This window comes from Arachis hypogaea, chromosome 14 (genome assembly GCF_003086295.3).
Source record: "Arachis hypogaea cultivar Tifrunner chromosome 14, arahy.Tifrunner.gnm2.J5K5, whole genome shotgun sequence".
Classification (NCBI taxonomy): domain Eukaryota; kingdom Viridiplantae; phylum Streptophyta; class Magnoliopsida; order Fabales; family Fabaceae; genus Arachis; species Arachis hypogaea.
In genome coordinates, this window is record NC_092049.1 from 10,813,982 (window position 1) to 10,830,118 (window position 16,137).

A 16,137-nucleotide genomic window follows, 5' to 3' on the forward strand; every position below is an offset into this window, starting at 1 on the left:
GATGCCATTCTGGAAGAGTTACAACTTAAAAAATAAAAAAGAAAACATTGTTCATTGCTGAGTCTAATCGATGCATCGAATTAATGAGTGAATGCAACTTAATTTCCTACTCGCTAGTTAGTGCAACGCTTTTGCCCTCTGTTCTAAATGCACCAACTAAAGCCTAATCTCACACTTACCATAACCACATAACTTGCACTTCATCAACTTCCAAAAACAACAAACACAAGACCAAATTGGATTTTACTTATTTCTACCATTGCAACATTTATTGAACCTATAAATGGATTCTTGTAAGTCCTTCTTGAATTTAATAACAGGATACCGTAACTTTGTTGGGTTGTTCCATGCCAAAAATATATAAATTGAAATAAAATTTTTCGATAAATAATATATTGATTTAATTTATAATGAAGTGATATATACACATACAAATCTTTTAATAGGAGAGATCACCACAATGCATGTGTAACAGGAAAATTAGTCACATTTTATGAAATATAGATATTCCCAATAAACTTCAAAGAGAATATAATATTTGCCAATAGAGAAGTATCATTTGTAATATTTTACTTGATTCTAGGGATTTTTTTTTGTGCTGATAATAGTGAATTACTACTTCTAATGAAGGTATATTTTACTTCTCATATTATCTCTCAATTCGATTATTAAAAAGGTAAGAGGGAATAATAGAGAAATGATTTGTGTATATTCAAGTTGTGTAGAATGATATAATATAGAAGGGTATTTATAAGTGTTAAGAGAATCGAAATAATAAAGACGTAATATCCTATAATAAATATTCAGATATACTAAATAATGTTAATTAATCTAATTGATTCTAATTATACTCTAACATCGACAAGTCAATTACTAATCTGTCGCAAATATAAATTTTATTTAAAGATTTGTCGTTAGTCAATAAAATACTATATATTAACATATATAAAGTAGTACTCGAATTTTAACACTTATTTAAATAAACGAGTAAACTAACAACAACTATATATACACGGAATAGATTTTTACAACGAAAATTATGAAAACAAAAGATGTCATGACCCATGATCAATGATCATACAGTGACACATTAGCTGCTGGTGACACATTTTTTTAAAAATTTTCATAGCATCCTGTCATTCGCAAACAACAAAATTTTAGATAGATATGAACCCCATAAACATCACACTCACAATGATTTCTCTATGCAAATCTTCCACCAAAACGGAAAAGGCCTAAAACCTCTGATTCCTCCAGACCAGTTCACAAAACCAGGAAAAATTTTGAATTAATTATTTTTTAAGAAAAAAAGAAAAGAAAGAAGAAAAGAAAAAAAAAAGGAGGAAAAAGAAAACACCAAATTCCAAAGTCTCAGTCAACAAACTTTCTCTAATTAAACACTCTAAAATTTCACAGACCATGATAGTCTAGTGCCCTATTCAAACTCACATACTTTCTTTATTTTGCTCCCTTCAGAATTCAGACCCTTTAATTTCTTTCTGCTCAATCTTTTAAAACAACCTGCAAGGCTGCAACAGAAAGATATGTTCTTTATTTTTATTCAACAATATTTATTATTGTGTAGTCCTCTATATGTATAGGAACATTATTCATATTTGAAATTATATACAAAAAAAAAAAAAACTAATTTTTTTAACATACATATATTAAAAAACATTTTGAAAAGTACATATTAAAAAATTAAAATTAAAATATGATGGAAAAAATACTTAGACTATTTATTTGTACAACAAAGACATAACAAAACCCAGCAAAAGTTATCCTATGTGACATAACAAGAATAACCTAGATAGATCTAGGGACTAGGGGTGCACTTTCCTTGGATTTTGTAAAGTTCAAGATCTTTGGCACTTTAACATATTCAGCTGAGGAACCAAACAGTGCCCAAATGCACGCTTATTCAGACCCCCTTACTTTAATTCAAAATACCACAAATAAATATATGGAATTATATGGATTTTTTTTAACAATACTACTATATATAAATGTGTTTCTAAATAGAGTAGAGTAGACAAGAGAGAAAAGTGTTAATGTGTGTGCATGTGAAGCGTGAGGCACACATATGATAACTGCTATAAACAAAAGTGGAAAGCGAGGTTTCTTCACGCCTAGCACACACTGCTTTCCCCACTCACCAATTGACCCACAATTTCTCAAGGGCATTATGGTCTTTTCATTTTATTTTATTTTGTTTTATTTATCATCACTCTACTTAGGCATAATACAAAACGATTATATATCTATATTAGAAAAAAGGCAATATCAAACAATATTAGTGTATGGGATAACATGAAGCTACTTCTACTTTATTCTTTTTTCATGTAATAATGTAACTATAAGATTATTGATTTGTGTAAAACTAAAAAAGAAATTATAGATACATTATAATATAAAAAACAGTTATTCTTAAGATTTGAACTCAAAATTGATTAAAACAATAAAATATTTATTATCTTAAGTAATATTGTATTTAATGTTATTATTATATATTTGTAATTAAAAAAATAGTAAATTAACGAGATAATACTCAATTTGGTTCTTGAAATTACACTCGAATCTCAATTTAGTCCTTGAAGTTTTAATTGCCTCAATTTAGCCCTCAAACTTTTCAATTGACTCAGTAACGGAAACAACTGCAGGAACTAACGTGATTGAAATTTGAAAAGTTCAGGAACTAAATTGAGACAATTGAAACTTTAATAACTAAATTGAGGTTCGAGTGTAACTTCAAGGACCAAACTGAATATTTATGTTACATCAATTCTATTTAACTAAAGAAATAAAATCTCAAAAAAAAATATTTCATTTAATATTCTCTATTTAATATTTATAAAAATTATTTGGAAGACACTTAATAATAATAATAGTTTAATTCGTTAACAAATTAAAGGGAGGCACGAGGCTCGAAAATACAGTACGGTGCCTTTCGCACTCAAACTTTAAAAACGCCTCGAATTTTCAAACGCTGAAAAGGATATCTTAAAAGGGAGCCAAAAACAAAGAAAGAAAAGAACCCTGTATGCACGATGTATCAATGCATGCATGTATGTCCATGATGCTCATGCATGCATGAGAGTCAAATATATAAATATTAAATTGATGGCATCATTTATATGTGTGGGACATACGCATGCACATCGTATACGTACGTGAGTACGTACATTATGGGGAGATTCTGAATTTATGATACTGTTTTGTATGGTTGGGTTTGTTTGCTCTTCCGACTATACATAGTTACTATCAATGCAGCTCATCAACCGGTGGGAATGCCAGGGCCTTTTATAAACACAACAATTCTTTTTTCTTTTCATTTTTTCTCCTAATTCTAAGTGTGAATTTATTAAGGCTTTGAGATTTTTTATTAAAATATTTTTTTTTCATAGTTCAAAGTTCAAACTCTCACTAATACAACATCAACATAAACGAGTTTACAATTTTCCTAGAAATCGGTAATAATGGCTAGCATCTAAAGAAGTATATTTATTAGACTAATTAAATTTTACATCACAAAAAGTTTAGAGTTTAGTGCTCATTATTTCGAAATATGAACATGATGAGTTGTTATTTCATACTACTAGTACATCTACGTTTATGGTATGATAACAACTCCAAAGTATAAAAGCAAGCATTTAAGGTAAGTAGGTAATTGAGTGATGGAGGTAAGAGGTGAACAACTTAGACGAGGGACATTTGATGGACACTAAAAGGAGAACCATGAGCATGAGAATACCTTAGCTTCAAATAGCAAAATGGAGTAACGCACTGTAATACCTAACCAAGTCAATAAACTCAAATAGAAAAAAAATAAGAGACAAAAATGGCCAACACTTGTGGGCCCCATCCCCTTACATGATTGTCTCTACTCTCTACTCTCTACTACTAAACGATGTCGTTTTAAATCGAATTGATCATGCCTAAAATAAAATTATTATTATTATTTTAGTTGTTCCAATGTTTCCCAAATACCCAAATCCACAAACCAAATACTAATTTTTTACAGATTGATAGTTTGTCGCTAGCCAATAAATTAATTCATGTGTAGTATAGGATTTAAATTTTTGAGACTTGTTTAAGCACACGAGTAATCACTAGACCATCTCAAATTGACTAAATTATTATTATTATTATTATAATTATTATTATTATTATTATTATTAAGTGAAAATTAAAAAATGATGAGAATTATAGGGAGGGTCCAATCCATTGGATAAGGTCAGGGATTGACAGAAACAGAGTTGTGATGGCCCAACAGAAACTATGTCGTCATCCCTTGACCATATAGTATATGTACTCCATTTTGTAACCCAGATTCTGTGGGCCCCACATATCTCTCTATTCTATTCCAATGGAATTTTTAAGTTCTAATATCTAACCTACTCCTTCATCCCTTCTTCATGTGGAGACACCTTATAGGCTTGTAGCCAAAACAACCATAGCAATAATTAAGGGACTTAATTTCATCATTTTTATACATTTTTCTTTTCTTATAAATATAAAGATCTAATCATACATACATTATGTTACTATTTCAACAAAATTATTATTAGTGTCAACTCACTTCAATTAGCAAAAACATATGATTCTACGAAAAAGACATAAATATTTAATTATATGGAACTAAATAAACTCATAACTCTAAATTTTCTTTAACTGTGCAAATTAAATAAAGCAGATTAGTTATCTATTTTGAGCATTGTAACATGTAGGAACTAAAGGGATCACCTTTTTCCTTAGTCTTTCTATAGCCATAAATATCGGACAGCATTTAGTATAATGAAATGAGACATAGCCACATAGGTACAAGGTAGATGCATAGATCATGGTTAATAACTTAATATTAAACTAATCCATGTCTCACCCATGATTGCCTATAGAACAATGCAATACTCCACCTAATTTAATTGTAAACTTTATACACATCAAAGTTCATTGATAGCATTTATATAACTATGTCCACACTAGAGAATGTCACAGCTATTGTTATGCTATAAGAGGGACATTATCCGTGATATTCTCCTCTTCCTCCTCCTCTAATATCGCTATCAAAGAATTGCCCCTAGGGAGAAAAAAAAAGTGAGGTATATTCATATATAGTCCACAGCATCATCATCATCACTTTGTGACAACTAACACCTTTATTTTTTCTTTCTAGACAAATATTTAAAACCAAGATCTTTTCATTATGATTATGATATACATACATAGTAGCTTGCATTTATTTTGGTACTTGTTAATAATAACTCTTGCTCTTTAATTACCTCCAGCCAAAAGAAATTCATGCTGGTTCTGTTATGGTCAGCATCTTCACCGGATTTTATTAATGTGTCACTTTCTCGTGCATACATGTTATGCAGAAAAGCTCACTTTTTTCACTTTCCAAAACCTTCAATGTTCTGTTTTCTTTTCAACCACAAGTGGTCCAAAGTATGGTGGACTGAATTGTAATTTCAGCTAAACTTTATTAATGACATATACTTAAACCAGAAAAAAAATGTAATGTTTTTCACATTTGCTATAGATGCATGAGGATTGAGGGCTACACTTGTCAAGATAGGGTGATTTGTAACTTCAAAGAAAATAACAAAAATAATGAGAAGAATTTTCATAAGGTTTATTCTGATATACTATTTATATTTATTCAATGTATGATTAGAAGTAAACATTATAAACAACTACATAGTGTAAATATTTTATAATTTATTCCAGATTAAGTAATTAACCATGAAATAAACATTTATAAAGATTAAACTAATAGACTAGGGACAGTGAGAACCAATAAAAGCCATGTCACCCTCCTGGTCAAAGTCCCATTTCTTTAGCCAAAAATAGATTAGATACCCTATATTAAAATTAAAAAAAATAAAAGGATAAAAACAAATTGCTACATTTTTATTTGAAAAGGACTTGAGTCACATGACACAGTCCGGCAGAAAAGTTGCAGTGCCTTAAATAACCAAAGGACACCATGATAAGGTTAAAAATCATACCAACCATATATGGCTAAGAATTAGTTGTAATTACTAATTAATACTCTAATCTTGAAACCAATGCACACTTGCTTTAGAAACAATCAAAAGACAAACCCCATCATAGCTTTGGTAATCCAATAAAAACAAAACAAGAACCTACTAAGACAAGATTCTGACACATCAAGAACATTGTAAGTGGCCTAAGCACTAATTTAACAAGGATATTTTTTATAATAATATAAAAGCATATATATATATAGACATATGGGTTCATGAAATCTTGAAATTAGTACATTTGTCTATTATATGATAGCAGTATCTAGTACTTAAGTGCTGAATATATAAATTACATAGAGATATTATAATAGTAATAATAATAATAATGTAATAAGATTCTTCATTAGACAAAGGACCAGTTCATGAACATGAAAGCCAAGCAGTGATTGGAGTCATCATCATTGAGAACTTTCCATGCAATTGCTTGGTCATAGGACACTGGCCTGTTCATGCTGGAAGCACATATTCCTGCTGGTAGATATGCAAAACCCTGAAAAAACAAAAAATGAAAAATGAAATTCTGAACTCTGCATATTGCATAAGATATCAACTCAAATCAAAACTAGAATGGCAAAGAGAATCAGAAAGATGCAAATCATGTACAGGTAACAATAGAGGTCATAAGTTGTTGTCTACCATTAACAAATGAAGTCTACTACATGGATCAAACAAATCAGTCGCGCCAACTCATTATGCTTACAGATCTTTCTTAAAGTAAGGTTTATTTGTTAATTACCTGTTGCATAATCTTGGAGAACTCAGAGCAAAGAATCTTCCTGCCAGATTCATCAAGAACTTTGTCGAGCATAATGTCTTGAAGGGCGACAAGAGTGGTTTCGAGCATGTCAAGTCCGGCTTGGTTTGCAAAGGTGAATACCGGAGATGCCTGGGAATATTTTGGCAGTTAGTATATTACTTAAGATGAATTCATATGACATTAGTTCTCCATATTCAGCTAAAAAGAAATGAAAGAAAAAAAGGTAAAGAACAGTTCCAAGGGATTACATTTGTTTTCACAGAACAGCACATGATTGCATCAGAATGTTGCCAAAGTTGCTTCAAGATTGCATCACCAGCAGTTGACTCAACCCGAAAAAGGTCTGAACCAGTGTGGACTCTACAATAAAATTTTATGCTACCAGATCAGATACATGGATTCAAAATACAACTTTCTAATTCCAATGGATTAAGCAACAAGTAATCTAAAAAGCCAACAATACCGGTAGCTTCGGCTGATCCATCTTGCCAAAGTAAGAGCCTCCGGTGAACCAGGGAGAGACTTTGGCCCCAGTTGAGTACTGAGCCGAGATGGAGCAATTGCCATTGCAACCCTCTGAACCGACCCCACAACACTACGCACATACTGGCGAGCCATGGCAGCCACATTGTCGCGCAAATGGTTCTCAAAGGTGAATTGGAATGCAATAGTAAGGACTGACCGAAGATTGTAATCATCGGCTTCTCCGGCTGCACGTGTATTCCCAGAACCTACTTCAAGTGTGGATGCCAAATCTAATGTCCTTGTTGTGGTTGGAGTATCCTGGGATGAAAAGAAACAGAAACAATGACATTTTATTAGTCAACACAGGATGCTGCATGACACCGTAGGTATCAGCCAATTCAAATTACTTTCTAGAACTCAAAAATCAAGATATCAAATCATCATAAAACTATGTATGAGAGTAAAGTCACTGAACTGTTTTGGGATCTAATGGTATGACGCGGAATCCAGAAGGAAGTAGAAGAGCATCATCAGCAAATGATTCATCAATAGGTGCAAATACCAATTGAGCACAAGCTCCAATTGCATTTTCATCAACCCCACTGCAAAGCTGCAAATTCAAATTGTATAACAGAAAGTTAAAATAAGAATCACTTGCAAAAAAAAAAAGGGGAAGAAAACAAAAAGATGTATATTGGCTATAATAAAACATGCAGAGCTTTACCTGAAGCAAATACATATCACGTGCCAATGCAACATCTTCAGGGGAAAATGCATGACCCTCTATCCGAACTACCTCCAAGAACTGCAAGAATTAAAGTAAGCAGTAAATTAGCATACAATAATATATTATGTTCCATTATAGGAATAATACTAATTAAGATTTAGATTATAACAAAGTTAAGATTAATACCTCCTCATGCTCAATAGTATGAGCAAGTGGTAAAATGACCTGGGTGCTTGGGAAGCCACCAGGTCTTGCACAAGGAACAGCATAGGGAGTAGCCTTAAGACATGCAGCAGAGTATGCATCAACACCATAATCAGCCCACTCAGACCGATGCTCCCTCAAGAATCGAACAAGCAAAGCCGGAGGAACATTCTGCATAACACCATTATTAAAAAGCAGTTCAAGAATATTACTTTTGTACCATAGGTGATCATGAAATTTGTTTGCTTCATTAAGTACCTGCAACAGCATGGATGCCTTGGCACACAGAACCCCACCTCCAAAAGCTGGGAACATTGATGAATTGTACTGGGACCCCAAAAATTTGTTGGGAGATGAGTTTATAGCTATAGTCACATCTTCTACCCCATCATTGCCCAGCAGTGACCAACCATCCTCCACAAACCCATTAACAGCATCATTGAACCCCCTAAGAAATTGAATTTCAATTAATTATACAGTAATTAAAAAGACTCAAATTTTATCTAGAATGTTACAATTAAACACCGAATGTACATCAAGTCAATAATTCAAATGTACAGCTATGAATAGATTCTTGACAGAATAAAAAGGCTGGGCCATACCGGCAGAGTCTCTGGCTAAATGTCCTTAACACAGCAGGCTGGCGTCCCCCACCATACTGAATTTCTCCGCTAGATTCTTGTGCAATCTGTCTTATATGTTGCAGGGCCTGCAAGGAATTTTTTAGGTTCATTACCTCATTTATGCATGGCTGGATGAGTAAGATATAGTGGTATGTGTGTGGCAAGATAACTTACTGCAATGGTCAATTTCTGGGCCAAGATTTTTGAAGATTCGTAAAGCGGCCTCAGTACTTCAGGAACACTCCAGACCTGCCATCAGTTACAATGTTAAGAAACCAAGTAGGAAATTCATTTACAAAATGTTGGATTATTACAACAATGTCTTACATCTAAATCAACATGATCTACAATATGAATAATGGAGCCACCACCCTCGCAGGGTCTAATTAGATAACCACTGGGAAGCATCTCAGCTCTTACAAAGTTTGAAGAAGGAGGCCCTGTAGGGCCGCCGGTCGAAGATGTCAATGATCTCTCACAAATCTGCCATCACAATTCAATGATAATGAGAAAATATTAGCACTTAGAAATGAGGTAACTATGAACCAAAAGAAAGGCATAAACAGTGATTTTGCTAGGACGAACGGTAAGAAAACACATCAAACTCTATTCATATTATTACCACAAGACTTCCATCTTCCAAACTTGTAGTGTATCTTACTGTCCAGAAGTCACGCGCTGCTGCCAAAGTAGTTGGCGCGTAAGTCTGGCATCACAACAAAAAAGAACACATCAATTTAACTTAACAGAGCCTTCAACATAAATCAAAATCACCAAAAACACAAATCATATAAGAACTTGGTTTGCATGCCTAAAGGATCACCATACCTGCATATATATGAGCTCTATAGTGCCCCCACTCCCTGTAGGAACAATGCTCAACACATCAAGGCACCGACAGTCGCGGTACCATGATGGTCGATCTTTGAGAATCTCAGCAACCTGTGACAAACAGTCAATCAAATCAAATAAACCAATAAAAAAAAGACATAATTTTCATTGTTCAACATTGAGTAAAACAACCTAAGATGAAGACAAGACAAACAACGTACCTTTGTGGGTTCTAGACTCACAAGGCCGCAGGCTCGTGCTGCCACACCACTACAGTTGCGGGAAACAGCAACGATTCCAATAGAATCCGGACCAGGCTACACCAAATACAGAACACACATCATAAGATAAAAAAACAAAATCAAATAGAACATAATATGAAAGAATGCTCAGATACAAATCCACATGTTATTAGATACAAAAGAATAATAGTAACAAATAACATATAATTGAATAAGGTGTGTACCTTCATCCCAATCATCTGGACCCAGTCGACAGCAGTTCCAGTAGCCTTGGAAAGGAACTCTGCCAGGGTCTCCTCAGCTATGGCGAGAAGACTAACAATGACATCAAAGAAAAAAAAAAGACTCAGGAATTTGTGAAAAATTAGAAACACTAGAATAAAAACATACAACAAACATTTGCTTATTTTACAGCAAAAGAAAAATCTTTGTTACAGGGTTACTTACCCAGCTGGGTTGTTAGCATCCCTTTGGGGATGCTGAGGTGTTGGGTTTTGCTGTTGTTGGTTCTGACCACTCATCACAACAGACTCACAGCTATTGTCTGTGGTAGTAGTAGCAGATGCCTGGAAACGACACACCACATGACAAGATCCTTATCTTAAAACAAACATTTCCATTTTATGTGTGATAAAACAAAAAGTGTATCAAATATCATCAAGAAGTTCAAAAAACAACAAAAAAATAGATTGAACTCTTGAAGAGAAGAATGTTCTTACAGTATGAATTTGTTGCTTCATATATCCATTTTCATAGACCAAATGGGAGACCTGCTTCTGCAACCGGTCATTCTCCTCCATCAACAGCTTGTTCATTGCAGTCAGCTTTCTATTCACTGTCTGCAGGCGAGAGGCTTCTTTCCTTTGCTTCTCACGGCATCTACACAAGAACATTGTCAGTATCTTTCAAGACAGGAACAAACTCAACAAATCAAGAAAGCAGAAACTTCTCAAGAGGGAACCAAACAGAACCATGACAATGGTTGTTAAGTGTTAGCCAAAAAAGGCAAAGCATTTTCCTCCCCAATCTGATATTCACACAAGAGACTCAACAAACTTGGAAATATATTGCTATCAGACCAAAAATCCGGTTTTTTCCAAAGTTGACAACTTTTGAAGACACTTAACAAAAACAGAATCAATGAAAGGTGAAAAAAGGGAGACAAAAAAAAAAGTTAAGACTTTTTGCACAAAGTTATGAAACGTTGCAATGTTGAAAACAAAGGGGTCCATAATATACCTTCGGTTCTGGAACCAGACTTTGATCTGTTTAGGCTCAATGTTTGAGAGGATTGGGCACTCTCTGATGAGTTGTTGTCTTCTCAAAGAAGAAGGCTTTGGACATTCAGCATAGACCCTTTCCAAAGCCTCAACTTGTTCAGGTGTGTACCTCACGTACTTGCTTGAATCCATGCTATTTGACGCGTCCTTGTGCATAGAAAGTGCCATTGAAGCGAAAACACAAACACAAAGAAGACACAGCCCACGAAGAAGAAAACAGAAAAGGTTGTTACTTTGAGCTGAAAATGGAGTATGTATGTATGGAGAGAGAAAGAAGAAAGAGGTGAGTGTTTAGTAGTTTGGTTCTTCTTTCTCAGCTTCTTTGGTGGTGGTAATCTCGGGTAGGCTCTCTTGTCGAAGAGAGCCTCCACTCTCCTTCATTAGATGATGGTGATGAAGAATGGAGTTTGTGGTGTTTGAAGTTGTGGAGAGAGCTTTTGTTTGGAGTGAGAAGAGTGTGTGTGGGTATGGCAGTGGTCTTTATCTTTGACACCAATCTCGAGAGAGAGAGAGAGAGAGAAGGGTACCCACAGAAAGATATGGAAGAAAGAGCAGAGAGGAGGAAGAAGAAGAGTATGTTTGTGTAGTGTACGTGTGTGTTTTATGTGCTCTATTATCAAAGGAACGCTACACATCATTTATAATTTATTATTTTTAGTGCTATTAATATTTAAAAATATAATTAGATTATAAAATTAGAAAAATTAGTTAATGATTACAAATAATAATTAAAAATAATAAATTTTATTTTTTTTAGTATTTATTTTATTATTTTTACTCTAAATATGTAAAATTATGAGTTAATCTTTAATCTGAATATTTTTATTTTTGATATTGGATTAATAATATTATTTTTTTGAATTGTACACTGTTCAAGTATTAATCTTAAATATAAAATCATTTAATTTGAGAAGTAGAAATTGAATTTTATTTTAAAAAGATTAAAAATTTTAAAATACATAAATTAGACTCTTTAATTTTAGTTCTTTTTACGATTTTAAAAAATATCAAAAATTATAATGTTGACATATATTATTCATTTTATTTTTATAAAAAAATAGCATCAATCTGATCTTTAAAGTTACATGCAAGCATCATATTTTAATAAAAATACTATTTATATACGAAATTCAGTCACTAATGTATTTATATATAAATATATATGTAGTTTAATTTATTTTTAATATATATTTTTATATTCTAATATGTATTTATATTGATAGTTGATTTTGACAACTAATTTTAATGTATATATAGCACAGTTATATATATTTTTTGAAGTTTCAATTACCTATATATAATCTTAAAATTTCATAAACGTGATTTGCATTAATTCGTATGACTGGTGGAACCAGAATTTTAATATTAGTGGGACTAAATTTTTAATTTATAATTACTCTTATTTCTTTCAACCATTTATAATATTTTTAACTTTAAACTTTTTTTGTGTTTTAATTATTCTGTTTGTCTAAAATCTATGAAAATTTTAATTAGATTTTTATAATTTAAAAGTTTATATAATTAAATTTTTTATTAGATAAAATTATAAATTAGATTTTTTCAAGCTATTCTTTGTTAAAAAATATAAATAATTTTTAAAATTTTATTTTTGTATTTGATACAAAATACATCATGAAATATTCTAAAAGTAAATATTCTAATATTTTCTATTTTTGCTAAAAAATAATTAATAAAAATTTAATTATAAATTTTTATTTAACATAAAAATTCAATCATAAATTTTTAAATTATATGAATTTTATTAAAAATTTAGTAAATTACAAAAATTAATAAAATAATTAAATCTTATTATAATTAACTTATTATTAGTATCTATAAAATTATTATTTAAAAAAATTGGATAAATTTATATCAAAATTATGTTTAATAAACATAAAAAAACCTAAAAGTAAATAGTAATTTAATAAAATATATATATGAAGATGTTGAGATTTTTGGGAATTATGACCCATGTTGTCCTTTTGGTTTAATTTTGTCATTATCTATCATAATTTTTTATATACAAATGTTAATAAAGTATTAGTATAGACAGTTCAAGAGTAAAGATTCAATCTGGTCCCTGTTCATTTCTAATTAGGACAATGCGATCTCTCACCAAAAAACTAACCCACGTCGGTCTCTATCTATGCAAAAAATCACTCATCGCGCCCCCTCCCGTTTATCCCCCATCCATAGTTGACGGAAAAAGCCGATGTGTCACTTACCGGCGCTGATCTGGCAGTTAGGCCAAAGTTAAGTGTCAAGGTGGATAAGTGGGAATGGATAGGGGTCGATTTGTCCCCCTGTCACATTAAAAAACGACGTCGTTGCTAGGTTAATAAGAAGCAAACGTTTCCTTCATCATTTCATTCCCCAACCTCTGCACAAAGTATTCATAGTCTAAACAAGAAACCCTAGGGGACCATGGTTAGAAGTGGAGAACGTTGTGCATCCTCCAACCTGCGAGCTGGTGATAGTTGGAGTTATAGTATGAACTCTAATGAGAGTATTGTAGGTAGAAGGAAGAAGAGATGGGTCTCCCCAAAATGTTGTTGCGGGTCTGATGCTGTTCTGTTCATGTCTGGGACCAAAAGTAATCCGAATAGGTTATTCTTACGGTGCCCTAAATTCAAGGTATGTTCATGTAAAATTTTGTGTTGAATGTACAAAAATTCTATATTTAGTTCCAGGTCTGTTCATGGTTTTAACCTTTTTGTATCTGTCTATATGTAGACTGCAGAAGGATGTTGCTCATTTTTGTATGGCTAGATAATTATGTCTCTTCCTTTAATGAGCATTTTTCGAAGACAACATCAAAAGGGGTATTGCAGAAGAACCAACAGCGATTTGAAGGCCTTAGTGATGTGGTGGATGACAAAGTGGAAAAGTTAGAAATGAGGTTGATTGGATTAGAAAATCAATGGGGAAAGAGCAGGAAAAAAATGGGTGAAAGGAGATGCTTGGAGTTAGGTTGTAGTATTTTTGCATTTTTGATTGGGTTATGGTTGCCTGTTTATTTAGGACAACTATGTATGCAACCTAATGAATAAATTTAGGGTATCTAAGAACTGTGTGGCAAGATGAGATTGAAAATGTAAACATTTTGGATGTAAGTTATATGAAGATGAATTATTATGATGAGTGTTTAAAGTTTGTTACCTGAACTTAATGTAAATTAGAGCAGCAAATATTTGTGCATGTAACATAGATTGAAGTAAACCTTGTAAAGCATAGCAAAAAGTACTATTATATTCATATTGTCAAGAAAGATGTAACTCATATGTTCACAGTGATAATATCATTGCAGAGGCAACATGGCCCTAATCAAAACTTAGACATTTGTAAATACCAAAATAACAACAAAATATTTGCTGACATTATTGTATCATTCAAATTAAAGTCTCAAAATACCAAAATAACAGTATCACATATCTCAGTATCACATATCTAAGTGTCACCCCTGCTTAGGAGGCCTAAGTTCTGGAGGCTGGTAGCCGGGTATTGGCACAAATTTCAGAAGTCGTGATACTATAGTTGAATTTGCAGCTGCCATCGTCTCTTCAGAAATCGCATTATGACTGGTTCCTAGAGTAGTCTTCCCAGCTATTGAGTCATTTGATTGGAGTTGTGAGCTGTGAGGCATCAGGTTTGGGACTTGGAAAGGTTGAGATTTGAACTATAAGGTTGGCCCCGGTGCTGATATGGGTGGAGGCACAAGATGGAGCTGGAGGCCTAACAATCTGCTGCTTCTCCCTAACTGTTGGAGGGTTGTCATTGGAGTTTTTTTTTCTGCAGCCTGTAACAATGTAGGTTTAGCAACTACATGAAAGAAAACTTTAAGGGATTGAGATGTAATAATTTGTTGGATGAAACAGGTTTTGTTTTTTTAAACAATAGAAAAAAAAAGTACCTCCTCAGCTGGTGGTGCAGATTGCGAAACTGAAATTTCTTCTCTCTGATTTTTGGGTAGTTTCTTCTTAGCTTTTCTGGCTTTTCTCTGTGACAAAATTCAATATATTATAAAAAGCAAGCAACAAAAGACAATTCTCAAACACAGCCATTGTACATAACACAGCCATTCTCAATCAAGCAACATATAAACCTAATCAGTACATAACACAGCCTTTCTCAAACAAGCAACATATAAACCTAATCAGTACATAACACAACCATACTCAACCAAGCAACATATAAACCTAATCAGTACATAACACAACCATACTCAACCAAGCAACATATAAACCTAATCAGTACATAACACAGCCATTGTACCTCAATTCTCAAACATAGAGTAAAGAAGTTATTGTTTAGGACAAGTCAATTCTTAAAACTAACACATTGTACCTGATCAGTGTTTGGGGCTGGAGCAGTGTTTGGAGCTGGATCAGTGCTTGTTGCTGGATCAGTTGATGATTTGTGAGTTGTTGTCTTCTTCTGTGCTCAAAGTAGATATAAATCTTGTTTGTCCCCTTGTTTTTGTTTTTAATCTTGTTATTCCTCATTTCATTTATCTCAGTATCACCCCTCATTACATGTAAGCCAGATTTCAAGTTAGGTGCCATGCTATCAAACCAAAACATCGTCTTGTACTCCCTATAACCCAGCTCCTTCAACAACATTTCAAAATCAAAGAAATTCACCAAATCAATGTCTAAAGCTGGCCACTTCTTGACTTTTCCATAAACATATTCTAATTTGCCATGTGCATTCCTCTTAAAAATGCATCCATGATGAAAAACAGGAACTACTTCAAACTCATCCATCTGAAAATTATTTTTACTAATCAAAATCCATTTCATGATAGTTTAACATCATTGTGCTAAATCATCTAAACTATTGACAATTAACATGAATAATTTAACAAATTAACTAAAAAACTTCAAAATCCATTCAGTATCACAATATTTATAATAATAAACAACCAGGCAACCCATTTCAACCTACTGAACACTAACACACCA

At 32.7% G+C, this 16,137-nt stretch overlaps 1 protein-coding gene across 1 annotated transcript; it reads right to left on the reverse strand.

Annotated features, from left to right (window-relative positions):
• Positions 1-6,201: 6,201 nt before the first annotated feature.
• On the reverse strand, positions 6,202-11,788 carry LOC112741461 (homeobox-leucine zipper protein ATHB-14). Its single transcript, XM_025790462.3, has 18 exons — positions 11,136-11,788; positions 10,616-10,775; positions 10,344-10,462; positions 10,121-10,211; positions 9,876-9,971; positions 9,652-9,765; positions 9,446-9,529; positions 9,151-9,306; positions 8,998-9,072; positions 8,803-8,909; positions 8,459-8,648; positions 8,183-8,371; positions 7,994-8,074; positions 7,745-7,879; positions 7,268-7,587; positions 7,053-7,164; positions 6,784-6,933; positions 6,202-6,537 (listed from the first exon to the last, which is right to left on the reverse strand). The coding sequence occupies exons 1-18, from the start codon at positions 11,342-11,344 to the stop codon at positions 6,391-6,393; spliced, it is 2,535 nt and encodes an 844-aa protein (XP_025646247.1). The 5' UTR covers positions 11,345-11,788; the 3' UTR covers positions 6,202-6,390.
• Positions 11,789-16,137: the final 4,349 nt, after the last annotated feature.